Source organism: Prinia subflava, chromosome 2 (genome assembly GCF_021018805.1).
Source record: "Prinia subflava isolate CZ2003 ecotype Zambia chromosome 2, Cam_Psub_1.2, whole genome shotgun sequence".
Classification (NCBI taxonomy): domain Eukaryota; kingdom Metazoa; phylum Chordata; class Aves; order Passeriformes; family Cisticolidae; genus Prinia; species Prinia subflava.
The window spans coordinates 82,046,107-82,073,877 of NC_086248.1; the positions used below are offsets into that span (position 1 = coordinate 82,046,107).

The following is a 27,771-nucleotide window of genomic DNA, read 5'->3' on the forward strand; positions in this document are numbered from 1 at the left end:
CAAAAGTTCTCTCCTTATGGTGATTTGTGAGCAAGGACCTTTAAAATGTTTTTATAAATATTTAGTTATCAGCCATTTAAAACCTAGAAGATCATTGGTTATCTTTCCATTGTCTTCTGGTACCTTACATCTTGACTTTGTGCTGAATTTGTACTTTGTTCACTCCAGTTTACTTTGCATTTCACTACTTTGAAGATTCTATACCATGTACCAATTTAAAAAGGGCTAATGTTCATGATTGCAGGTTTATTTATGTTTTTAAAAGCATTGTAAATTTTAAAAAGCTATAAATGTCACATCCAGAACAGTTTAGGAGTTAGTTGTTTTTTATAGCAGTTATACAACAGAAAAAGTATTAAATTTGAATTTTGTTAATTGGGGGGGTGAATTAGGAAGGCAATTTATAAAATATGTTGATTTTTAGGTGCTGTTTCACTAACTTCATGCTCCATATCTGGATTATATACTTCTCTGATATATAAGAACATGACCACTCCTGTCTACACGACTTTGAAAGGGGTAATTGTATTCCTTTTTTAAGAAAATTTTAAATACCATCAGGCTTCACATCAAGGATCTTGCTATTTCACATTTGATACTATTTTGCCAAATATGTTGTAAGTTGATGTACAGAGATCAAAGACCCCCAGAAATAATAGAAATGTCAAATAGCTGGGGAAAAAAATACTGCCCATAAAATGTTACTGGCCTAGGTCAATTCTTCTTAGGTTCCTTGCTGATTTTTTTCCAAAGGCTTGTTAATTATTAAACAGAACCACATGGTGTTCAATGTCATAATTAGAAGTGTGTGTATGTGTAGAAATGTCTTTGTGTCACTGCCAAAGCTGTTTCTAGTCACACAGGCAGCAGTCAGTAATCACAGCATTGTTTGTTTTCTGGCAGTAGTTTGTGATTTGGAAAGACCCATGCCTTGAGCTCCCTCAGGTTTCTGTTTCAAAGTATGGGTGTGGTTGAGTATACAGGGGGCAGAGGGAATTCAGTTTCATGTTAATAATTGTGTGCCAAAACTCACAACCCAGGCAAGAACAGCTTTGAGTATTATGAGGCCAGCAGAGCCCTGCCACAGTCCCCAGGAAATGACTGATACCCTTTATGCAAGGATGTGTTCATTTCTGCAGAAAGCAACTCAAATCAGCAACAGCCCATTTCTAGATGAGTCCTCAGGATCTGAGGAAGAAGACAGCTCTCGGTCCAGCTCAAGGACTTCCGAGTCTGATTCTCGAAGCAGAAGTGGTCCAGGGAGTCCTCGGGCTATGAAACGAGGTAGGCAAAACCATAACAAGAAGAAACCTCTGGGAACTTTGGAAAACTAGGCAGTTTACATTATTTTCTTAGGAATTTATTTCTTCTTAAAAGTGTGGACATCTAAAATCCAGGTTCTCAAAGCCCAGATCTATTACTCTGTCAGGAGAAAAGACTGTTAGAGATGGCTTTCTTTTTATTGCTGTTATTACAGATATCTTTTTAAAGCACTAATCTTGTAGCTGGCTGTTGTCATGGGGGGAAAGTGACTTGTACATTTAAAGCAAGGAGCACCATTCTATCTATACTCTGTCATGCCAAGCACTTCCTGTGACTTTTAACTGTAGAAAAATAAAAATGACATAGCAAAAACAATCACCATCAGAAACAAAACACACACATATTCAAGTTTATAAAACAATTTCATGTGGTCAGAAAGCAGATGGAAAAGTTCCCTCAATAAATTATTTGGTTCTGTCACCTCATGCAATAAAAGACTTCTTTCATTTTTACAGTGGTTGTCTTAAGGTCCTGTGCAAAGATTTAGTAAGAACACTTGATTCTAACTAAATCACAGGTAATTCACAGGTAATTCACAGGTAATTCACAGGTAATTCACAGGTTTTACGTAATTCACTGTGTTTTACGTAAGACAAATCTCATAGGTCTAGGTAACCATGTTTTCCATCTGCAAAGTGGAAATAATATCCTTCATAATATTGAAAGATACAGTCCTTCCTCATTAGATGACATTGTCAGTGTTACATCTCTGTGAGCATTTCTTCACTGTGTAAATCAAGGGAGACCAAGATCCCATTGCGGCCCAGTGTTAAGATCCCTCATTATATGCTTTAGAAATGCTAAGTAACATTATTTGGTGGTCTCAATTATACATGTAAAATCCCGGTTGGCAGGAGCTCCATTCTGTGACCCTAGAGCAGGCTGACACAGCCACTGGTCCCACGTGGCGTTTTCCAGTGGCGGCCACAGCTGGAGTCCAGTCCTGTTTCCAGCAATGTAGTTTTGCCACATTAGTGTGAAAAGGACCCATAGATCCTGCATCCTCCCAGCAGCTCCATCCTGCTGAGCAGAAACCAGTGCCATGGCTGCAGACACAGCTCATGTTACATGCTTACACAAGAGGAAAGCTAAATTGGGTCATTTAAAAGCTGGTTTCACCTGCACTTTATATCTGTGTCTGTAAAATGCAACCATTCCTTTTGTTCGTGCTTTCTTCCTATAAAATAGTCTTTGCATTGTTTTATATGTGGAAACCTTTCTTAAGCACAAAACACATATGTACATGTTTTTGTTGAGATTACATTCTTTAAAATTCTAGGCAGTCACACATTTCACCAAAAGCATGATTAGCTCGCTGCAATTTGTTATGAAAGATCCACCATGAGAAGAGCCCTCTCCAAAAGTCTTGGTGGCTTACCAAAGCAATAAATTAGAAAAGCCTTTCTGAAGAATAAAATTGGTTAAATGAGTTGGGAAATTATTGAAACAAAGGAAAAAAGGCCTTCTTATTTCAGTTTTGGAGAGGATGTGGAACACTAGTCCTTACAGTCCTTACAAAAGAACACATTTACATGCATGAAAATATTTCTATAATGAATGAGAGAGGAGTTTAAATTTTTATTAGTGATTGACTAGAATTGAAAGCAAGATGCATTTTTTTTCAGGATTAAAGCCAATAAACTCTAAACCCCCCCTGAAATATGAAAATAAAACTTTAGAAAACCTTGGTATACAAATTCATACTAATTGCAAAACACAGCCACCTACAGCTTCAACATGAAGCAGATGTTGAGTATGACTTCTTAGTACGCAAGCAGTTGCCTGAGAAATCTGGATGCCATAATGAGTGACAGAAAGTGCAGGGGGAAGGTTGCTTACTTTAATTAAAGATCCTGGGTTTTTTCCTAGACAATGAGTATGATTCATGGCACTATCTCCCTCCTTACAGAAGCTGTGGTAATGTAACAGAAGGTAAAAATATACAGAAGACTTTTTTTTGTTGTTCCATTTACAAGGGACTTTAACTGTTTAATTATTAATAAAATGAGAATTAGCACCATGCTAATAGTTCAGTGTGCTGATACTAAAAATAAAATCTTGGTTGCTGATGGATTTATGTTGATATTTATGTTTGCCTGCAGATTCTATGCAGATATTCTTTCTACATGACTATTCTGATCTTAGTTGTTTCTAACGTAACAAAAAAATATATTAAGAACTCTCTTTCTTCTTTTACCATAGGTGCATCTCTGTCTTCTGTGACCTCAGAAAGTGACTATGCTATCCCTCCAGATGCATATTCAGTAGATACAGACTATTCAGAGCCAGAGCAGAAACTTCCTAAGACCTCATCCTCATCTAGTGATAATGGAAAAAATGTGAGTACTGAAGTTCTGTGAAGTGCACTTGAGGTACTGTGTGTATATTTCTGTTCAAAGACTGCAACCAAACCTTTTCCATTTAGTCTTGCTGACTCACAAACTGCCTTTCCCGTATCTAACCACTTTTTATCTAACTTCTAAACAACCAGGAACCTTTGGAAAAATCTGGATATCTGTTAAAAATGGGTGGTAAAGTAAAGACCTGGAAACGACGGTGGTTTGTGCTTAAAGGAGGTGAATTGCTATACTACAAATCTCCAGTAAGTACATGTAACTTACCTGTTGTTTTGTCTTAGATTGTTTACTGATAATCTAAGGCTGCTAGAAGAAAAAAAATGCACTTCTGGTTTCTAAGCTTTTAGAGAGTGATTCAGTACTCATTTCCTCAGGAGGTGTACAAGGTACACAATGTCTAACTAGAAAGTGTTTATCAAGATTAATGTTTAAATTAGTCCTATATTAATTTATTGCTGTTTGTTGGTAGATTTAAAATATTCTTTTTCCATTCTTTCCATACAGAGTGATGTCATTCGAAAGCCTCAAGGTCAAATTGAGCTAAATGCATCCAGCCACATTGAAAGGGGTGATGGAAAACAAACAATTCAGGTGCCTGCTTTTCTCCTCTGTTGCTGTTTCAGCATTCCCTCCATCCCCAAAGCCAACCCCTTGTTCCAGTTCCTGTTGCACATGAAGTCCAAGTGTGGACTTGGAATTAAATAATCAGCGTCTTTCATTTGAAACCAAAAAATTTTTTCAGTGACAGAAAATACAAAAAGGCCTACCTGGAGCCTTGTTTGTATTGCCACAAAGGTTAGATCATCACATAGGGGATAGAAATAAAGAGAGCAATCGTGGGGTCAGCCATTGGGGTAGAGAGAATTCATTTGTCTGAAAGGAGAATTGAGTTTTGTCAATTTGCCGTCCTGGAACTTTCTAGATAAAGATTTAGAAGAAGTCTCTCTGCTCTGTCTGGTCATGGAATGTTTCATTACTAAAAAGTGCTTCAGGGAAGATAAACTCTGAAGCTGTGAAGCTACACAGAGTGGTGTATGTTACAAATCCCACACTGTGGGGTCAAATATGTCAAGTTCTTGAAGCTCAAGACTCTTTGTTACCACACAGCTGACCACAGAGAAAAGAACATACTACCTGACTGCAGATTCCCCCAACATCTTAGAGGAATGGATCAAAGTACTGCAGAATGTTCTTAAAATACAGGCTGCCAGCCCACTCTTTGTACAGTCTGAAATCAAGCCAACCATGAAAGGATTACTTACAAAGGTAGGAAAACACTTCTTTCCCCTGTCTGCTTTATTCCAACACTGTTTAGGCCAACACTGGCCTTACTGTGCTTTAGAAGAGTATCTCATCTAATGCTCTGATTCTTACGCCCTTAACAGAGTTACACAGTTGTAATTTTATGTCTAGTAATGTGGATAGGACTTTGAACCAAGATATGCATTCCCAATATCACCAAATTTCAGAGATGGTGAAAGTAGTCAGTATTTCTCTGTCTGTGATTATTACTAATGTTCTGTAATTACAGGTGAAGCATGGATATTCCAAAAGGGTTTGGTGTACCCTAGTCGGAAAAATTCTCTATTATTTCCGTAATCAAGAAGATAAGGTAGGTCCCGTTCTTGTTTCTTCAGAGAGTGTAAATTTTAAACAGTAACCTACAGCTTTATTAAAGTACAGTTGGCCTTGACATCAAACACAGATTGTCAGCTTGGAAGATTCTATCTCAAAGCCAGCAATCCAGACCACACCCCTTGGTCTCTTTCTACAGGATGTGATACATATTATGCATGCTGTCCCTAGCTGAAGGGGGACTCTGGTTTGCCTGGAGTTCAGGTGTCCCTTTCTGACAGGCATCAGAAAAGACACAGCTGTCGTGTAGTTCTGGAAGCAGACCCTTTCTTATGTCTCCTGCAGTGGGCAGTGACTGCAAGTTTCAAGAATTTAAATGTTCTTTCTGTCCCTCAGTTGACTTCTGGTTTTTGGTATGTCACTGTATGTCCACTGTGCTGTAGAAGCTAGGACACTTCCTAGACATGATTTTCACCTGTCCCTTTGCTCTCTGGCATTGTATTTTGTCATCCAGAAACATCTTTTTAACGGAAGCAGATCAGAAACGGGATTTTGAACAGTCCACTGAGCCATTATAAAAAAATCAATAGAAATTCTCATATTTGTGCTTCTGTTTTAAGAAGATAATCACACTGGAGCCAGTATTTCATAGCTTTTATATAGAGCCAGTTATTCCCTTTGTCCTCCTTTCCTTTTACAGCTATTTTAAACCTCAACGAGACCTCATTTCTAGAACTATATTAATAAGATAGCAGTAACCAGGCATCAAAATTTTTACTTTAACTGATCTTTAAAACAATATAAAACAGGGTTTGGGAATCAACTGGCTAGAGTATTAATCTCATGCTCATCCTACAGAGACATTAAAATTAACTTAAAATTTCTCCTAGGGAAAAATCTCTATGTTTAACATAACTGAATTTATACATTTTTAGAACTAAAAAATTTGGCATTTTAGCATGCTCTTGAGTTAAGAATTTTGCTGGATTCTTGTGAATATTTCCCTCACATCTGGAAGAAGTTTAGCTGCCCTTTTAAAGTAAAATTGAAACTAATTTGCTAACTTGGAACAGAATGAGAATTCAGCTTTTGTAAGCAGAATATGTATGAAAAGTTCTCCAAAGCTGCTTTATTTCTAGTGTTCAACAATATGCTAATTAAAATCATGTTTTCTGTAGCTGACTGTGTCTGTGCAGAAATAAATTACACAATCTGCAGTGGTCAATACAATAATGGAGTCCATTTAATTGACCTCCTTTCAAAATGGAATTCAAACTAAAAAATCAGCCAATTGTGCTTTAGTTAAACTTGGTGAATAAATCAATCTTGACTACTTACATGTGAAATGACATCTTTTGATTCTCAGAATCTTATCTTATTCAAAAAGTTGAATGCTTCAGAAGCACTACAGAAAATACAAATCACCACATCATTTTTTAATCCTTCCAGTGGCATTGTGGCAAAGGAGGGAGTTTTGTACAGAGTAGCCAGTCAGCCTTTCTCAGTCCTGTCACCCAGGGCTTTTTTAGATAAAATATTTCCTGATAAATGATGCTAACTACATAAATATCTCAACACTGAAGCTCTGTGATCTCTCAGACTGGAGAAATAAACCAACTAGAAGGTCTATCACACAAAAAATTTACCTTTTGAATTCAGAGTATGAAAAATCAGATACATCAACAATACATTCTCCTCTAAAATAACAAGATCATAATTAAAGTTCTAGACTTGACACAGGAAATTTTTGCTTGGAACCAGGTTTGGGAACTCTGAAGAATGACTTCTCTCACCCTAACATATATTTATTGCATTAGCTATAAACAGAGGCAGACCTGAAAAAGATTTTTTGAAAACCTCATTTTCAGACTTTGCCACATATCATTCTCATTTTGCTCTCTGTAACATCTGGCTTATCTGACATTCTTTGGCAGGACTGAAAACGAGTAAATATAAATGGGTATGGATCATGTTTTAATTGCTATTTGCAGAATAAGAAAAAATTGTGTGTAATAATAAAAATAATAATGTATGATACAAAATCAGTGTGCCCTGAAACAAACGTTACCCCTCTCACCAATTTTGATATTTACTTTTAGTTTCCTCTTGGCCAAATCAAGCTTTTTGAGGCAAAGGTTGAGGAAGTTGATAGATCCTGTGATTCTGATGAAGATTATGAAGCCAGTGGTCGCAGTTTATTATCAACCCATTACACTGTTGTTATCCACCCCAAAGACCAAGGACCCACATATCTTCTTATCGGATCCAAACATGAGAAGGTAAGAAATGGATATTTTTATTGAGTTTCAGTAGCACATCCATGAGTATGGTGCTGTGATATGAATATTTCTTGAGGACAAGGACTAAAAGTCACCTGGCTTGTATTCTGATATAATAAGCAGAAGGTTCTGCTTTATTAACATTGATCAGAGTTTGTCTGCAAACCAGTGCTAATGTAGTCATCCTTGTTAAAATAGACAAAAATATGCAGGCTTGCATACATAAGTAGATGGTGCAGAATCTCTTGTATGCTGTAATGAGAATTTTGCTCACATACAGTAACTTGTAGACGGAGCTGTAGCTGAGAGGTTAGAGGGTACTGGTATCCATTTTCACTGACAAGACTAACATAGCACAGACCTACCCTACTGTAGTAAAGGAGCAATGAGAGGTGGGGTTAAAACTATTTTTATTATTGTTGCTTCATTGTTCTCAAGTAATCGTGTAGACCTCGTTTTGCTTTCTGGCCTTATCCCCAGGTAAGCAGGATCTGGCAGTGATAAAAAATGACTTATGTAAGCTTTTGGAAGAGGAAAGGAAGAGTGCCCTGATAATTAGACATGATTTCTGAGAGTAAAAACTTCTGAAGAGAGGCCTGTCCAATCTTCCTTGCTTAATGCTTGTAACATAGAGACCATGAATTTGTGTTTATTCAACCAAAGGCAAACTCGTTTGGGCTTCAAAAGGACTGCATGGTCGGGTTTCAAGTTGAGACCAAAATCCTGATGAAGCAGTTCCTTCCAGCACAGAACAAGTGAGCTGCTATGTTTTTGTGCTTTAGGACACGTGGCTTTACCATCTGACAGTTGCAGCTGGAAGTACCAGTGTAAATGTTGGATCTGAGTTTGAACAACTTCTTTGCAAATTATTAAATGTGGAAGGTGATGCCAGTAAGTTTATTTTCATTTCAACATACTGATCTTCCAATGCTTATTTAGTAAATGTACTTATGAACTGAATTAATGGCAAAATGTATATATTTTATCTGTTCAGCTTCTCAGATTTGGAGACATCCTACCCTTTGCCATAGCAAAGAAGGAATTACCTCCCCTCTTACAACATTGCCATCAGAAGCCTTGCAAACTGAAGCGATTAAATTATTTAAGGTAAAACCACAGCAAATGCCTTTTCTATTAACTATTTTACCTCTTAGCTAAAGAATGGCTGTTAGTTGGCTTACTAGAGATATTCAACAGATAAGAAAAAAGAAAAGAGAAGTTTATTTTTATCTTTAGTGGAGGTAACTAATGGACAGCAGCAAAAAGTGCACATATTACCTCACCAAAGACTATCACTTCCAATGTAAAGATGACCTTTAGTTGTGAGGGAGCAGTTTAGGTTTCAGCTTTTGGTGTTCCTACTTAATTGATAAGTTATTGATAAAGCGCAAGTTAGTAGAAAAAGTCTGTAGCCATAAGAATGTGTGATGATAATTTTACCTTGAAGTTCATAGCTTCAAATCAGATCTCTGCATTCAGAAAACTGTATCTGAAACACTACTGTTTCAGTTAGATTCAGGAAAAAAATCATAGGCAAAAGATTTGTTGTAGATACATTTAAATCACCTGGGAGACATTTTAAAAATCAGAAGGAAAAGAAAGTAAATTTTACATTTAGACAAGTCATGGATTATTTAAAACTGAGATAGAAAACAGGCATTGTACTGGTCTTTTTATTAAAAAGAGAATATTTTCATATGAAGGAGCTATTCTTAAAAGATGAATTATTCAGTAATGTTAATAGAGGAAATATTCCACAGCAAAATTATTAAAAGTATTTCACAAGAATCTTTAAGTTCACTTTTAAAGATTCTCATAGATCTTTAAAAATACACACACATATATATATATATGTCCCAGTGTAGTAAAAACACTTTATGATTAGGAGACACATAGTGGTTCATAACCACTGAGCCACAGCTAGGTTCTTGAGCAATTTTGTCTGCCTTACAGGTTTCTCAGTTGAAGGCCAGGTTGGTGGTTCATGCCTGTGAGAGGGAGTGTGCTGCAATGTCATTAACCTGCTTCCAGGCTATAAAGTCTATTTCATACAAAAAATAAAATTTTGCTGTTCATTTGTTTGTATCTTGTGAAATAAATTACAAGTTGGAAAGCATGGAGGTTGGATAAATGAACTTTCTCCACAAAACTTACACAAGTCTAAAGAATGAATTCCCTGAAGCGTCAACTATCTGGAGAATTTTGATGTTATGGTTCAGATCTAGAGAGGAATTCAAGACAAGCACTGTATGTTTAGTCATGGCCACTTTTAGGCAAACTTTCCAGCTTGTTTCTCTGGAATGTTTGAAGCACTTCAAAGAAGTACATCCATCTTAGTTTCTGCAATCCTGCAGGATGAAAATTTACAAGGAAATGTACTTCTTTGATAAAAGCAAATTTACATCTACTTGGAAATCACTTTTCAGACCTAATTCAAATCACAGACACTTGCCTACAGTAAATAAGTAAGAGATTAGTTCAATGACCTTTATTGAAAGCTTGTATAAATCATCTTAGAAGTCAGGTAGGGAAATTATTTAGAAACAGATCAAGTCATATTTCAGTTATCCATTTAAAATAAAAATAGACTAGAAATAGATTTGGCTTCCATACAGTTCTTGTATTTTTGCTTAAATCTCTTAAAAATTCAACTATTGTTTACAGTAAATGCAATGAGTGATACATGTGCTTTCTTCTAACACAGCACAACAAATGCTTACTTAACATCTGGCTCTCCTGAGTGGGTATAGGAAAGGTCATACTTAACCTACAGTGAAAATACCATGGAAAGCCAAGATGTAAATCCATGGCTCTGAGTTAAGCATGTTTTATCTGTGTATATGCTGCCGTGTTGTGCTCACTACTTACAGAAGCATTTTACATTGTCTGGCACTGAGAGCTGTAGTCCTGTAGAGGGGTGAGCTGTGTTCAGCATGTCCTTAAACTTGCTTACCATCACAATTGTTCCAACTCCTGTTACAGTTCGGTCTATTAGATACAGAGTGAAAATGTGGGCTGTGGGAGGTGTTTTATCTCAAGTCTCTCTGTATATTCATCCATTCTGGCCCCTTTTCACCCCATTTTGCAGAAGTGGTAAACTTACTATTTGTGATTTCAATTAAAGTACACTTTTGATATACAGAATATCTTAAAGATTTGTTGAAGCTCCCTTGTATGTAAACTCACTTGCTTATTATTTTATATTTAGACCTGCCAGTTGTTTATAAATGCTGCAGTTGACTCTCCTGCCATTGATTACCATGTATCTTTGGCCCAAAGTGCTTTGCAGATCTGCCTCACACATCCTGAACTTCAAAATGAGATCTGTTGCCAACTTATTAAACAGACCAGACGTCGACATCCACAAAACCAGGCAGGACCAATACAGGTAACCCAGTATTTATTTTAATGGTATTGATTTTGACAGCAGTGAAGGAACTACACGGAGTGTTTAGGATGGTAAAGAGGCTCTGCTCTTCTGCAGCATCTGCTGAGTTAAGATCCAATTCACTGCTGCAATGTTTTCCTGAAACAAAGCAGATGCTCTCCTCCAACAAAGTACGTGTATCTGGTGGTAGACTGTATCTCTGCCCGTGCTGTTTGTAAAGGGTGGATGTAAAATGGGCTGTCTTTAAGTCAAGCATTAAGTAAGAATGTATGAAACCTCATTCTTTTTTACTGTTTCTTTCCTAAGAGAGGTGCTGCCTCAGGAAGCTTGGTGGGCTAAAGCACATGGCAAATGACTCAATAGCATGAGTGTGAAATAAAGCTGTGGTGCCATGTCATGGAATTGCAAATAAGGTTCAGGACTTCTGATAGATGTCCCCTCTTGTGTGCCATGCTGTTCTGCATTCACCCTGCACGCTACATCATTAATACATACTTGAAATTCTTCCCTTTGTCCATTGCCAGCTATTCACTGCTATCCAGATATGAAATGAACTGGAATTGCATGGAAAGTCAATACTTGGAGCTTGCATAGAATTAACAGAACTATTAACAGAACTGGAACATTACGCTTAGGATGGAGCAATGTCTATAGAACTAGGAGATGGATCAGAAAATGAGAAAGGAAGTTACCATATCAAGGCTTCTGTAATATAAACGTGTTTTTCTCTTGCCACAGAAAGCAGAACATGACACAGGGGACAGTAGAGCAGCCATACCTGTTATCTAGAAACAGGCTGTATCTGGCAGATGGCTGATGTGTGGAGAGGCGCTGGAACAGGTTGCCCAGAGAAGCCATGGGTGCCCCATCCCTGGAAGTGTTCAAGGCCAGGCTGAATTGAGCTTGGAGCAACCTGGTCTAGTGGAAGGTGTCCCTGCCCATGCAGGGGGTTGGAACCAGATGATCTTTAAGGTTCCTTCCATTCTACGATTCAATGTGTGCATTGCTAAAACATTCACAAAACTTTTATAACAGACATGGTACATTCATGTCAGCACACACTGAAGCTATGTATGGCTGATGGAATTTAAATTTACCATAATCCTTCTTTGCTACTCTTCTTACCACTGGTAAGGCCTTTCTTCTGATGCAGATAAATAAATCATTGTTATCCTAAACCCCTGGAATTACTTTTAAGAGTAAATACATGTTTTCAGCCTTACACTAAGTTTTTAAGGCCTAAATTCCTGCTGCACTCTCCTGCCCTTGCTTCTACTGCAGTGTATACTTCAACAGAACCAATTATGTCTTCCATCAAAGTATAGATATTTGATGAATGGGAATATCTGTGCCCATGCTGTCAAATTTCTATTTAATACCAGGCAAATCAAGATAGAGAAACACCATTTTTTAAATCTCAGTGTGAAGCATTGATATGATTGTGAGAAAAGTAGTAGCAGCATTAATAAGTGTATATCAGGGTACATGAGAGCACTCTGTATTAATACTGAGCAACAACATATACCAAAATATTGAATAATTGTTGTTTTCAATAGTTACTGTCAGTTTGGTAGGAGAAAAAAAGTCTTATGTCTTGCTTCATAATATGTATAAGAGGAGAGCTGAATTAAAATTGCACAGGCTTCTCCTCATTTCACAGTGCTTGACCTTGCAGCCTTAGTATTTCTTTTCCTTTGTATTAACTGCTTTTTATACAAACTCAGCTGTTTCGCATTTTCAGACCCAAAAGAAACTTGGTGTACACATGTAAATAGACAGAGAGTATTTGGCCTTTCAGTGATGTGATATGCTTATTTACTCAGCTTTTTCTCTGTGTTCCATTTTTTTCATTCCCATTTCAGAAGTCTCAGCTTGGCACAGTCATCTGCACTGCTGGCCAGCAGCCACAGCAGGAAGTTTTATGTTGCAGGATGTTTAAAACAGTGAATGTATTCCTTTTGTTCAGGGCTTGCAGCTCTTGGCCCTCTGCGTTGGACTCTTTCTGCCCCAGCACCCATTCCTTTGGCTTCTTAAACTTCACTTAAAGAAGAATGCAGATTCCAGGTGTGCCTGAATATTATTTCCCAGCTAGTCAACTGGTCTTTCTGAAGTACCTTGTTTTCAATCTTTCCTGTAATATATCAGATCTTTTGGCATATATTTTAAAATTAATTTGAGTGGAATTGCTACTAAAATATACATCTTACTTCTGTGCATCACTTGGGAAAGTTACGAGTTTTTTTAAAAATATATTTTGTAGTGCATATTCTGACTGTATGTTGCAAAACCTAGAAAACCAAAATACGGCAGTTACACAACACACCCTGAGCCATGTTCATCTTTGGCACAATTCTGCTGGTCTCACTAGACTAATTCTCTTTCTAATTCAACGTGCAAAAAATGTGTTGGAAATCTCAGGGGGTGAAATCTGAGTGCTTCTCCCATCTGGCATCTCCAGAAATATTCACTCACAGTTTACTATCCTTTCAATCAGTCCCCAGGAATTGCCTCATTTCTCTTTTTGCCACAGGAGTGAATTCGGGAAATACGCTATATACTGCCAGCGCTGTGTAGAACGTACCCAGCAGAATGGAGACCGAGAAGCCAGGCCTTCCAGAATGGAAATCCTGTCCACTCTCCTGAGAAATCCCTACCACCATTCCCTGCCCTTCAGTATTCCGGTCCATTTCATGAATGGCATATATCAGGTAATGTCATGCAGGCCACGAAATCTGAGCTCTCCCAAGCCCCTGCTGTCAGCATATACATGAAACAGTACATCAACAAGAGAACTGTAAGGTAAACATGGCTCAAGTTTTGTCCTGTGCCAGTGCCAGCAATGGCAGGCACAAAGGAGTTGTGATCTGATTTGATCAACTAACAGTAAAGGTTTGGGGGAAAATCCTGAAGAGAAAGAAAAAAGTAAAACCTTGTAAGAGTGAGAACTGCCAAAACTGTGTTTCTTATTTAACCTGACCACCAGATGAATGAATTAGACTGAAGGAAAAGGAAAGGCATTAAATTCCACTTCCTTTCATCAGACATCTTGGAAGTTCAATATCTCAGTGAAGGCCTGGAAGCACAGCTGTAACTCCCATTATCAGTCCTGAAGGAAAACCATATTTGTTACAGAACAAACATGGCTCTGTTCTTAACTCTTTGGGGATGTCATTAGTCAAAGCCTGTAGGAGACATTCCGTGGGCTTCCAGTCCTGCTGCTTCACATCCTGGTTTGTGTTTCCAGCTGTGAGAGATGGCTGAGAAGAGTTTTAACAATTCATAGTATTCCTAGATAGAAAGCAACTTTATATATGAAATCAAAGCTATATCAAATAAATGTTTCATTTCAAGTCACAGAAGAACTCTGCATTTTTTCACTTCTAAGTTTCTTAATTGCTTATTGCTAGCCCAGTAAACAGTAAAAAACTAACATCCTTGAAATCATCCTAAAGGGTTTCAAAATTGAAAGGAGTAACTGCTCATTAATTATTTACTGCCCAAAACTATATAATTCCAAGGGCTAAGAAAATTGTAATGAAATACAAAAATTACTTCAGTGGGATCAGCGCATAACAGTTATAGTGGTATTAAAAACTCTTGTATTAATCTCTGAATATTCATCAGATTTTTATTTTAATGCCAGCCACTGAGAAGTTCAAACAAAAGTTCGTGATCTGTTTTCAAGACATTTTTTACCAAAACATTTTCAACATGTCAAATACAGGAAAACACCTTCAATACAGACTTAAGTGAACATCAGCCACTGGTGTCTGTAAAGAAGCCGTTTGCCACCTCTTGCTAAAATGCTTCAATACCATTCACAGCAGACAGAAGTTCATATTTGGGGAAGTAAAATTTAGAAGGTTCTGTATATTACTGACCTGTGTACTAGTGACAAAGCAACACCCACAAACTAATTTGGATCTGCCAGTGTACTGCCACCTGATATCCCTCTGAAGCTGCACATGATCAAAAAGAATTAACTGATCTCATTTGCTTCTCCACTATATTGGAAGGTGCTGGAAATTATAATCTTCATTTTTCAAGCCGTATTTGTCACAAAAAGCTCAGATACTAGACTACTGTCATATAAATCCTGTAATAGAATTCCAAGTGTAGCAAGTGCAAGGAAACCAATTCCACTAAACTGACTTCACACGTGGAAATCTTTTCCAGGCCCTTTATGGCAATATTTAATTTCCAGTGACAGTAATGGATGGAATGGATCTTATAGTCCCACTGTTATTCTAGAAGTATTATATTTCAAAATCCTAGATTTAAGGGGGAAACAGGTATGAATTTGATAGCAAAATGCATTTTGGCTGCTTTTTTAGGTTGTTGGGTTTGATGCCTCTACCACGGTAGAGGAATTTCTGAACACTCTGAACCAAGATACAGGGATGAGGAAACCAGCGCAGTCAGGATTTGCATTGTTTTCTGACGATCCCTCTGGCAAGGATATAGAGCACTGTCTTCAAGGAAACATCAAGGTAAACAAAAGCCTTTAATGAGCTGTGCATGTAAAAAAACAAAGTATCTTCATTTGACAGAGCTCTCTTCAGACAGTGTAAAGGAAAACATTTTTCAGGCTGAAAACTTTTTTTCTTAATGTGAAAGGAAAGATTTTGTTTTCTTTTTAAAGATCACTTTTTCAGTTGCTGAAATTCATTCAGTGAACTATAGTTAAAAGCTTTCTCCAAGAGACCCATATTATTCAGAGAAGTAACAGCTCTGTTAAAAACCAAAAAGTAAGCTGTTACAGTTCTTTGAATCTAAAGAGAAATTAGAGTGAAATGTGGATTTAGAGACTTCAGTCAACATTTATGATACAGTTCCAGAAGATGACCATGTGAGGTTCAAGAAGTCATTGATACTGAGGTGGACATCCTGGGAAATTAAAAAAAGAAGTGGTTCCTTCTCTAATACAAAATAGTTTTAGGGCTCAGTTTAAGAAATTTCCAATTTTTGGCTTGCCACTGTCCTGAATTCTAAATTTTAGCTCCCTCTATTGCTAGAATTAAATTCTTAGCAGAAAGAGTGACAAAAGGCAATATAATGTGTGCTTTAGTGAAATATCATATACTTTCCAAGTCTTTAGCAACTAATGAAACATTAATTTTTCTTCTTCTACCAAGCAGCTTTTTGCCCCCTTTGGCCAATGTTCACAGCTGCACTTTTGAGTACAAGGTGTGGTACAACCTGGCCTTAGTGACAGACAAGCGGTGTCACCGTGATCAGAAAAATTACCATATGAAAAGCAAAATTTATAAAGGATGGAGTTATTTTCTAGTTAACTGTAACCTTAGAAACTACACACATTACTGCTTCCAGGAAGGCTCTTTTATGAAGGAATGGTGACATGAAGCCCAGCTGGGATCAGTAGGATCAGTAGGATCTCTGTTCTGACTCCTCCCCGTGTGCCCACCTGCCCACCTACACAGCTTGTTGTGAGCCACTTCTGGTGCATCTTATAACAAACCTCATGCCAACCTTATAGCAGTTACTAGAAAGGACCTGAAAAACTTTGGCATGCAGCAGAAGGAGAAGGCAGAGATCAAAGGCATTTGATTAATTATATAGCAACTCACTCTGTATTATTACACATTCATTGGCAGCTGCTGAATCAAGTACCTGGCCTGTCCATGTTATGGCTTGTTTCCAAAGCTAGTGCATGTGTTGCAAACAAACAAAACCAAAAAATGTTAATTATTAAATGCTTTGACTAAGAAATGCAAGTAAAGTTATGCTTCAGGGAGTTTAAAAATTCAAGCTGTGTATGTTGCTAATAGGTGATAGGTAGAGGACATTAAAATAAGTTGACAGTTTTTATTCAGAGGTGTTTTCAAATAGGAAGACATAGCAAATCAGTTTTGTATTGCTTTCCTTCTAGATCTGTGACATTATTTCAAAATGGGAGCAAGCCTCCAAAGAACAACACCCTGGGAAATGTGAAGGCACAAGGACTGTCCGCCTTACTTACAAAAACAGGTTTGTTCAGCAAATAGAATCTCTCTCTCTTGTCCCAAGAATTGTTCTCCAGTTTCTGCAGTTTCTTCATCTGAGAAACACTGGCTAACTTGAAGTTTGCAACAAAAATAGTAAATGGGTGTAACTGAAGAATTTTTTTAAAAACATAGTTACCTTTTTTTAGTTCTTAAGTGGTGAGCAGCGCTGCAAAAAAACCCCACTGAAGTCAGAAAACTGACATTAAATATTTACCCACAGGTTCAAGTACAAGTGTTGCTCTGCTAATGTGTTTTGATGCTGAAATAAACTTGTCACATTCAGAGCAGATACTGCTAATCCTCAGGGCTAATGCATTCCCCTATCTTCTTTATTTAATAACTTTCTGTCTTTTCTGTAGGCTTTATTTTTCAGTTCAAGTTCATGGGGAGACAGACAGAGAGAAGCTGCTGCTAGTGTATCAGACAAATGATCAAATAGTCAATGGACTTTTCCCTGTAAACAAAGAATTAGCAATGGAATTGACAGCCCTTTTAGCTCAGGTAATCTTTATGCATGAATAACTCACACAGCAGTTTTTCAGGAGAAAATCTTAAACAAACTGATCCAGCATTGCTTGACACTCAATTGACCTCCACCTCCTACATATGAGTGTGCAGGAAACAGACTGGGCTGGAATCTTTGTGTAAGGCCATTCTGCACTGGAGTGGAAATGCTTTACAGTATTTACTGCTGCTGGCACCGGTATGGCTAAAATGTGCCTTCCCTCTTACACAGCAGGGCCCTCTGGCATTAGATATCATGTAATAATGTACCATTTCTTCATTCACTATTCCTTCCATGATTTCTGCAAGTTAACTCTCTAAAGTACCAGCTCTCCCACGAAAGTCTGACTCCTTTACTAGACATGGTATTGATGTTTTCTTTTTTAAAAATTAAAAGCTCAAATGAAGGGTTTTGAGAAAGTTATTTGGTGTTGTTATTCAATAAATGTGAACTGCTTTGTGTCAGCTGGAGATTTCACAATCTAAGAGCAGAAGTAATATTATGCCTGTACAAGTTTTGTTCGATATTTAAGTTTTTTCTATGGTAGACAGAAAATAAGAAAAAGTCACTAGTGTGACATTTTTATCAGTGAAAAGTATACATTATTTGACAAATTTGTTTTCTTTTATACTTGGTAAAACAGATTAAAAGATAGTTCATAATATCCAGCTAGAAAATTACTCTGGAGTAACAAAAAATTTTCTTCATGGACTTCCCCTTAGGTAGAGATTGGAGATTTTGAACGGCCTTTCTCAACTCCAGCAGGGCAAATCACTTCCCAGTCCAAGTCCAACCAAACACTAAAGCAAGTCTTGGAGAGATTCTACCCTAAGAGATACAAGCAAGACTGTTCAGAGGAACAGTTAAGGTGAGATGGGGTTTTTGATTCATATTCTCTAAAGATCTAGGAGTGAGACATGGAAGGTTTAAATTGTCATTGGGAATAATGTACTGCTGGGCTATATTTGCATAAACCTGTGTTTGAAACTCATTTTCCTGCTAAGTTAAAGAACCCATTTCCTCTGCATGTTTGTAATCTAAACAAAAGATCATCATTAATAACACATTTCAGCAAAAGCTGTAGCAGTTACTACACAGTGTTACAAAACCCAGCGATTTTGAAATTGATGTTTTTCTTATTCAGCAAATCTAAACTAGGTCTGTCTGTGCACAAACTAAAGAGTTACTGAAGTAAAGGACATAAGGACATGATCTGTTTGCTATTCTAGTGTGCAATCTCTGGCAGCCAGTCAAATTGGCAATGTGTAACTTAGTGGACTTACTAGTAAGATATCACTTTATTTAAAATTAATAACCTGCAAGGCATTTAAATCAACACCTACTGACACAAAAACGAGCAGAACAGTGTAATAAATTATCCAAAGTCAGTGATAGAGCGGTTTCAAAGTCCATTAAATATCATCCAAATGTTCTTCAGTACAGAAAATTTTCAGGTTGAAACAATTTAAAGCTATTATTATATGCACACAGTAACATTATTACATACTTTGAAGACAATGAGGCTTTCAGACTTATGCAATTAATTTCAAAGAGCAAATATAAAAGGTCTCAGATTTGATTAGCTCATGGAGCAAAAGTGAAACACCTGTTGAACTGTTTAAGCAGCCCTACAGTACCAGTTGGCAGAGCTGGAGATCTGTGGCATGGGAAGAATCACTCTGTGCCTGCCCTATTGCCTGTATTTTTTTGGTAAGGGTGCAGTTTGACTTCATAAACAGTAAGACCAAAGCTGCAAGTGATGGGTCTCCCTTTATTACACATTAGCCCTTCCTTTCCTTGGGCTACATCTAATAACCTTATGGCTGCTGGGTAAGTAATCCCTGCAGGTCAGCGTTCTAGAAAGGTATTCTGGGCTGGGGATTTTTTGAGAATTAGTTTTTCCATGGTATTGGATCAACCTGCCAAGGGGCCACAAATTCAAAAAAGGAGCCGGGAAGAAAGCCCCAGTGTGAACACACTGTGCATCAGGAGCAGCATTTTGGGTAGCAGTGCCCAGACACACTAAAAGAGAGTAGTGCTAAGCCACGTCTTTCACGCCTCCTACCAGCCACAGGTAGAGATGTGCTAAGCTGGATGGATTTTTGGACATAGCTGTTGAGTACTGATAAAGGCACATTGATTCCTTGTAATGACACGTTAAAAGCTGTCCCAGACTTTCTGCCTTTATGCTGCAACTGCTACATCAATATTTAATCATAACGTTTCAGGAATTAGAAGAGACTTCATAATTTTCGTGTGCATTAAAATATTAAATGATGTTTTTGATTTAATACCGTATCAGTGATAGTCCTTGTATTAACTGAAATCATCGTTTCAAGAAATGGATTCTTTGTTGCTGATTAAACTTGCTGTGGGCAAGCACGGAATGCCCTTCAGTGAGTGACTCCCATCCTTCATTCCAACAGGCAGCTCTGCCAGCGGCTGTCGACGAGATGGATGGCTCTGCGCGGGCACAGCGCCGCCGACTGCGTGCGCATTTACCTCACCGTGGCCAGGAAGTGGCCCTTCTTCGGGGCCAAACTGTTCCCAGCAAGAGTGAGACAATTCAATGGGGTTGACTGGGGAAGGGGACGAGGGGCTTAAATATAAATATCATTTGCAAATATTAGTATATTTTTGTTGAAAATAACTGTGTATACATGAGCTGACTGAATCTCCTGTCAAATTACTTTTTAAGGCATACGCTGGTGAAATATAATAGCCATAGTACTAAGTGTATCATAATAATAACTTTCCAATACACTTACTGCTTGTTTTACATTATTAATCTGTATTTCCAGCTCCTTATATCTTAGTTTGAGACAGCCTTTTAGGTTTAGACTCTTTTTACCTGACAACTAACAGAACATTGAAAAGACATCATTAACAGGCTCTGGAAGCTGAACCTTGCAGAAGCACTAAACGTGGTTAAGGGTGTTTAGAGCACTCCCTTCTATGCTGGCCTCTCTCAGTTTTTCTTAACCACTGGTATCTTAATTCTCTTGATTCAAATAACAGCTCTGTTAAACAGAACTGTCACCTCATGCCTTCAGTTTCAATAGGTAAACCCAGTGTGTGTGTGTGTAAACATATATATATATAAAATTGTCAGCACTCTGTTCTTTGTGTATTTAGATATATGAGCTAGTGGACAAACTGTAAGACACCTGACTGCTTTATTAATGAGACTATATTGGACTATTATTGGACTAAGCACCAGGGTAGGTTTCAAGTGTATTGGTTTGAGTTCATCATTCTGCCACTGGCCACCTACATGGCTTTGGGCAGGTATTTCAATTTCTTTACTGAAATTTACACTGAGAGGGAACTGAAGTGAGAACTGTGGATGGAGAGAGGTCTATAATAGCTGAGAATTAATAATTATTCACATATTGCCTCATTTTGAAGTAGTAACTAAAACACATTTCTCTTTGTAGCCTCTAGCAACAGCCTCAGTTGAGAAGTCCTTCATATGGCTTGCTGTCCATGAAGATGGCATAAGCATCCTGGATTACAGCTCCATGGTAAGGGAAATGGCCAGTTTAAATTTGGTCAAGATAGATTTTAGTACTAATTATATGGAGAAATTCACCACCATGCTATCTAAAAGATGGCATTAGCTTTCCATGCTAAGTTATCTAGTCCTCTTAAAGGAAAAATTCATTCCTTTTAAAATGCTTTAATATTATCATCATTACAGTAGCACTAATAATAGAAGTAACTAATGAATTCTTTGCACAGAATTTATTTTTGTTTATCAGATACAGTTTTTATATCATTTAATGAAATGTTAATATTTTAATCATTCAGATGTCAGGAAATCCATAGTTATTGTAATGTTATTACAATAACATTCATTTCCTTTTCCTGGAGACTTAATTTTCCAGTATTATTCATAATACATACACTCTGCAAAGAGCAGTTACTTTAAAAGATTGTTATTTTCATTGTATTATTTTTGTTTAATAGTAGGTAATATAACCCAGTGTTATTTAATTATGTCATTTTAGGCTCTGATTTTTCTTTGATTTGCAATACAAGTTTTCACAGAAAATGATTTGTAATCAGTGTAAAAAGCAATGCCTGAGAAGATCCCTGCTTTCATTTATATCCTGCAAAGGAAAAGAATGGCATGCTGCTATTAACAAGTGCTAATATTGAATATCAGAAAATTAAAATCTCAGCTTTATAATTGTGCTGATATGGGTCTTTTCATTACATCTCCTTGCAGTTAAATAATAAAACAAAGAGCATGAGGAGAACAAGCAGCAGCTCTCAGGGAACAAGCAAAATGTGCTTGCATCAGACTGCAGAGAGCTCTACAAACACTGCTCCGGGGGCTATGGCATTTCTGTAGGGCAGGTTAAATACTGGCAGGCCTTACTTGACATTCAAGGAAAGCTCAGCTTCCAGGGAACACTGGGATTTTCTCTAGGAAGGATCAGGGGTATCAGAAATTGTGCTGCAAGGGGTAGAGGTAATACTATTTCAAAACTGGGGCAAAAAGAGGTTTACTAAGGAAAGATACTAAGTCAGTTGTTGTACAAATGTAGTCTACAGTGAATTTTAAATGCAAACATCTGCAGAAAATTAATATGAGGTGTAACAATAAATTAATTGCTGATCTTAACTCAAAGGCCACTTATTGTGGTGTTAAACACTGAACAGTAAGAACTGAGGGATGAAAAGCTGAGGAGTCTTGAAGAGCATTTATGTTTCATCATATGTTTCATCAGTGAAAAAAAGAGAACAGAATTTAATTTGTGTGTTTGCAAAACACATCACTGCACAAAAAGAATACTTGGAGTTAAATTATTTCGGATGCCTCATACTCTGCCATTTAATTTTTTTAGACACTGCTTCAGTTTCAAATGGAATTAGTAAGATTAACTTCTATCAAAGTCAGTCAAGATTTGGGTAAATGGAATTACACACTTGAGTTGAAATCTTCTTATATCTTTAACTAATTTGGAATAGAAACAGAGGTCAAATTTAGAAGAGTTGTCATCTACAGTGAACATTCCTCATCATGAAGGTCTAAATGGAGCTATCCCAAAATTCACAGTTAATGTCGAGATTCATAAGAGGACACCTCAATTGAAAAATTTATGTGTAATTATACTTTTAAAAGAAGAATCTGTCATAATCTGTTTTTCCTCCATTGCCCTGCTTAATAGCTTTGTGTCTTGTTCTGGGGGTTTCCCTTTTTCAGCGATTGACAGTTACATACACGTATAAGAGCCTGATGACTTTTGGAGGCTACCAAGATGATTTTATGCTGGTTGTTAACAATGCTCAGACAAAGGACAAAGCAACTGAAAAACACCTTTTTGCCATGACAAAACCAAAGGTTGGTATATTACCTGAAACAGTTTCCCACCATCTGCTTTTGTCCTCTCACTAGTGGGTAATCCCTAACAGATGTGAAAGACGAAACACCTTTTTTAATCCCAGCCTGCTCACATTACTGACTTTTGCCAGATGATTTTAGAGAGCAAATAGAGTCATGCTAGGGCTAACTGTGACAGTACTAATGTGCTCCTGTTCTTTTCATGTCCCTGTCTATAACATTCCAAATTTTTCATAGAAGGACAAAGAAGGCTGATAAGGACAGAAATAACACACAGTACCTAAAACCTAGTCTGTTTGCCGAATCAGCACTGAATCAGATAATTTTTCAAAAAGTACATTTGGGATCTGCATGAAATTGTAGAACACAACATCTGAAAGATCAGTCACTTCTTAAAAATCCTAGGATATTTTTCCTTCTGGTAAAAAAAAAAAAGAAAAAGCCCTGCCTTTTAAATCTAGAGTCTCTCCTTCACTGGTAAGACTGACTGTATTTAAAACAACAACAAAAATCACCCCCCCAAAAAAACAACCAAAGGTCTTGTGGTTAGTTGGAACAAATTTATGAAATAATACAAAATTCCACATATAAATTTGGTTCAAAACATGATTTTTCATACAAATAAGCATAGTAAAATACACATGTTGAAGTTTCCCTCAGATTGTGCCCTTGCAGGATCACAGAATGATTTGGGTTGGAAAGGACATGAAAATCACCTAGCTCTGACCCCTCTGCTTTACACTAGATGAGGTTCCTCAGAGCCCCATCCAAGCTGGCCTTGAACACTCCCAGGGATGGGGCAGCCACAGCTTCTCTGGACAACCTGTTTAGTGTCTGGGCAAGGTTCGTAAGGGTCACAAAGAGAAAATAGGATAAAAACCTCCCTGAAGTCTTTATTCCCTTCATCTACCCTGCATCTTGAGTTCTCTGAGCACTAGATACTTTCCGGCAAAACTTCTCAAAGCATCATCTTTTGGACTTCAACATCTCTCTCAAAATTAAAGAAGTCATCTCTGAATCATTTAAGACTGTTGAAGACAAAGTATCTTTGATACATCCTGATGGGAATAACATTACATTATTTGCAAGGAGCAATAAAAAAAGCTTTATTAGTTATCTCCTCTCCCCCCATCATTAATTTGTTAAAGTACAAGTACTTATCCAGTTGATGGTGATTGTCACTTGCTAAAAAGTTAGCTATTTTTTCAGCAGTCAAAACACATCACTGTATTTTTCAAAGAGCTTTGTATGTTCCTGTTATAGATTCTTGAGATCACTCTACTGATTGCCAGCTACATTAACAACTTTCATCAGCTGAAAGGAGCTGCTCATCACCTCTCTGCTCCAGCACTGCTGGCACCTCAAAGTGGACAGAAACCCAAGGAAATGGGGAGCCAGCCACTTCTTGCAATCAACAGACCAACTAAATGTCCCACTTTGTTATGAAAGGATTATGTATCACGGTGATGCATCCTTGTGAGAGGGTTTCTACATGGACTGAAAACCTTCTGATGTACAAGATGTAGAGCATAAGCAGCTCCATGAACAAAAGGAAGGTGGACAGGTTTACATTAATTCAGTTGCATTGAACAGGAGTAGCCCTTTAATTAAAGCTCTGGCCTGGACTGGAAAGGTGATGAGTCAGTTTAAGGGTTATGATTTACTGGGGGTTGCTTGTGCCTGCAGCACAAAATACATCTGTTTATAACGATGGAGAAAGGTGTCATTGGAAACCATTGTATAGATTTTATAGTTTTACAGCTATATATACTCAGGGACCAAACTGTCTGCAACTCTTTATCTGTTATTTTTCCAAATTAGACCAGTTGTATAACTTCCATTTTGAAAAGGAATTTTTGTTTAGAGAAGCAGTCAAATACAAAATACTTTCCACTTCCAGCACCATCCTTATTTGCAATACAAGTATCATGGGACTAAAAGGAACAAATTGTGTATAATTGTTTCTCCTTTGAAAAAAATCAAATACATAAGTACATCATGTAACTATTACAAATTGAGAGTATTCTCATGATACACTCTAGCCTTTGTTATACAGCTGTTTTACTTGGCAAATCTTCAGCCTTGGTCTGGTGAATTTCTAAAGAAACCTTCTCTGCTCCAATCTTTTGAAAAAAAATCTGAATTGGATAGGCATTGTATTTATTACAGTTTTGTTAAACAAGACCCTGTACCTAATTTCTCCTTTAATCCAAAATGATAATATAATACAGATGGCAAGAATGACTCACAATTCAAAACACAAGAACAACACAGAAGACCATTGATTGAAATGTTGTGAGTAAACTTGGAGACCTAAAATCCGTGTACAATATGTATAATGTATATACATTGTGTCAGAATAATATTTACTTCTTGTTTTTAATTTGTATCTACACATTTCATATTATAATATTAATATGATGTTCTTGCACACTCAAGACAAGATGCTGCATCTGCACCATTGGACCTAGGAGCACTTTCTAGTTGCCTTTTTCAGGTGCAAGCCTCGGTGCTACATAGGTAAAGTGCATAGAAATTACATCCATTGTTTTCCTTCCAGTCCTCTCTTTTTTGTTCCAATGCAAATGAACCACATCTGCAGGCTCTGAAATGGATCAGCACCATACTCTTAACAGATGATTTAGGTACAACCACAAAGAAGGTACTCAAATCACTGATCCATGGACATTTTACAGTTTCCACTTCAGCTCATGTAATGATCACAGATCATTAATGCCTTACCGCTGGCCCATATTGGTTTTTGTTTGATTATTACTTAAACTGAAGTAATTTCACAATGAAAAATCTCTGTTTTATGTTCTTTAAACATTTCAAATGCTCATCTGAGAGAAAAGGTATTTTCAGCTTTTTGCCCTCTATTAAAACTAGGGAGTATCCTCCTAAAGAATTAAAATAGATTGGAAGGGAGATACAGGCCATGAAGAGAACATGGTCTTAGGAAGGGGAAAGGCAGACAGGCAAGCTGGCTTTCTTTTAAAAGCTTTCAAGTCCTGCCATGGCTACTGAAGTCCACAGGACTCAAGCACCACTTGATGAAGGGTACCATGGGCCAAGGCTTCCTCTTGAAAATTACAACCAAACCAAACACCTCCTATATCCAGACTCTTTCACTGTTGCAAGGTAGAAGGAGCTTCCTGGTAACTCCCACCTTTTGGTGGTGGTTGGGGCACTAGACCCTTCTTTTTCCATGGGGCAGGGCCAGCAACAGGAGGTTTTACCTCCTCCTAGGCAGCCAGTCCCCTGCCATCACCCAGGGGAGCATCTTGGGACCTACAGGAGACCAACGGCATTGCTTCTTGTGTTGCACCCCATGGGAAGTGATACAGTTCCCAAGGTGAAATTAATTTAGGAATTAACACGCCTTGGCAATCAGCAGAATAATCAACTTTCAGACTTGAGGAAGGGCAGGTATTTACATATGCAAACAGGTTACTTCATCAGTTAGGTCCCAGTATAAAGCTTCTCCAATATGATTTAAAAGTTCAATTCACAAACACAAAAGTCTTCTTGTAATCATGAAGTTATGATAACCTGGAATGCTCCAACTAGTAGTATTTCCTAATTGTCCACATGTGGCAGATCATCTGTTATAAGAAGGCAAAAAAATGGGAGCATTTTCTTAGTGAGCTTGTTCATGTAGTTTTTAAAATCTTCACTGAATTTTGAGACAACATGATAAACAGTACAAACAGCTGATGTACTCATTTGGAGATTTCATTAACAACATCACAGACAGCTGTTTTATAAAGCCCTGTGGAGTCTGTGAAGCAGAGTATGACCTTCCTGCCTGCCTCTGGGTAGCAAACTCTAGACACTGCTTCACCTTTTTTGTTGAGCTCTTGCTGCTGCAGTGTCCCCCTACATCATCATAATCAGAAACAATTCAAGCACTAGTTCCTGGGTTTTGGCGTGACTTTCTAGGCTTACTAATTGCTCATTATCATTCACCATTAATCCCACAGTCACATGGCCAGAAATGCTGTGTGATTTTATGAAAGAAATGCGACAACACTGTTAAACAATGGAGCTGCTTCCAGTTTGATTGGCAAGGTGAGGTTTGTGCAGTGACAGTAACCTCAGCAGACACTTCCCTTCAAGGTAGCAGGGGCAGCAAGTGGAGTCTCTTTCACAAGCAAGTCTCTTTCCCTTCCAAACACAGCTCTGCATATCTCAGGGCCTCCAGGGTAACCAAGCTCCAGAGCTACTTAAAGAATACCACACAATGCAAGACAGCAAGGCTGAAAATCTCACAGTCCAAGCAGATCATCTGTTCTGCCCTCCCCACCAGCCCAAGCCTCATGAGTGATCCACATCTCAGTCTTAACCTTATGCCATCCACCAAAGAAATTCATACTGTGCTACCTAATCCATGACTAAAGAGCAAGCAGGAGCCTGGCCTTTCTCACCTCAGCAGTGGTGGTGCTGTGGGAGCTGTCAAATGAGCAGCAGCTTCTGGGACTGTTGCTGGAAACCTTCCCATGCTCAAAGCCTGCAGAACCTAGGCTGTAAAAATATTGGCAAGATGGGATTAATCTCTTAGCACATGCAAGGAGACTTCACCTTCTACCGTGAACTTTAGAATACTTTCATGCTTGGAGTCAGTGGTCAGAATCAACAATCCATGGAAATGATCAGTGAATCTGAGCTTGACAATGACTGAAAAATCACTGGTAAATGTCTGTATAAACAAACACATTGTTTTGAAAAGACTATTTGGAATGCAGTGTAAATTAATATATTACTTGAACTTCACTTTGCCTTGTCAATTTTTGAGCAGCAGTGTTAGCAAGATCCAGAACAAGCAAGACCCATTTACTCCTGTAGCACACCAGGCAAAGGTTAACCCCTTAAGATTTTAATGCAGTCCTTAAAATTAATGAGTTTTGTTATTTTGTATTTAAATTTTGTTTAAATTTGAAATAAAAGCATATCTTTCCTATGAAAGAAGGCTCTGAAGACATTTGCTGT

At 37.7% G+C, this 27,771-nt stretch overlaps 1 protein-coding gene across 4 annotated transcripts in view; it reads left to right on the forward strand.

Annotated features, from left to right (window-relative positions):
* Positions 1–27,750, forward strand: part of PLEKHH2 (pleckstrin homology, MyTH4 and FERM domain containing H2) — a 54,304-nt gene extending 26,554 nt beyond the window's left edge. For all 4 annotated transcript variants that reach the window (XM_063390787.1, XM_063390788.1, XM_063390789.1 and 1 more), the window contains 21 exons: positions 425–519; positions 1,140–1,284; positions 3,526–3,662; positions 3,815–3,925; positions 4,185–4,271; positions 4,788–4,946; positions 5,212–5,292; positions 7,355–7,534; positions 8,317–8,425; positions 8,529–8,641; positions 10,743–10,922; positions 12,889–12,986; positions 13,453–13,630; positions 15,257–15,412; positions 16,813–16,910; positions 17,287–17,428; positions 18,155–18,300; positions 19,859–19,988; positions 20,870–20,956; positions 22,645–22,782; positions 24,046–27,750. In XM_063390787.1, coding sequence (XP_063246857.1) covers positions 425–519; positions 1,140–1,284; positions 3,526–3,662; positions 3,815–3,925; positions 4,185–4,271; positions 4,788–4,946; positions 5,212–5,292; positions 7,355–7,534; positions 8,317–8,425; positions 8,529–8,641; positions 10,743–10,922; positions 12,889–12,986; positions 13,453–13,630; positions 15,257–15,412; positions 16,813–16,910; positions 17,287–17,428; positions 18,155–18,300; positions 19,859–19,988; positions 20,870–20,956; positions 22,645–22,782; positions 24,046–24,228 — 2,753 coding nt within the window. In that variant the 3' untranslated portion in view covers positions 24,229–27,750. The remainder of the gene's footprint in view (positions 1–424; positions 520–1,139; positions 1,285–3,525; positions 3,663–3,814; positions 3,926–4,184; positions 4,272–4,787; positions 4,947–5,211; positions 5,293–7,354; positions 7,535–8,316; positions 8,426–8,528; positions 8,642–10,742; positions 10,923–12,888; positions 12,987–13,452; positions 13,631–15,256; positions 15,413–16,812; positions 16,911–17,286; positions 17,429–18,154; positions 18,301–19,858; positions 19,989–20,869; positions 20,957–22,644; positions 22,783–24,045) is intronic.
* The last annotated feature ends 21 nt before the right edge of the window (positions 27,751–27,771 follow it).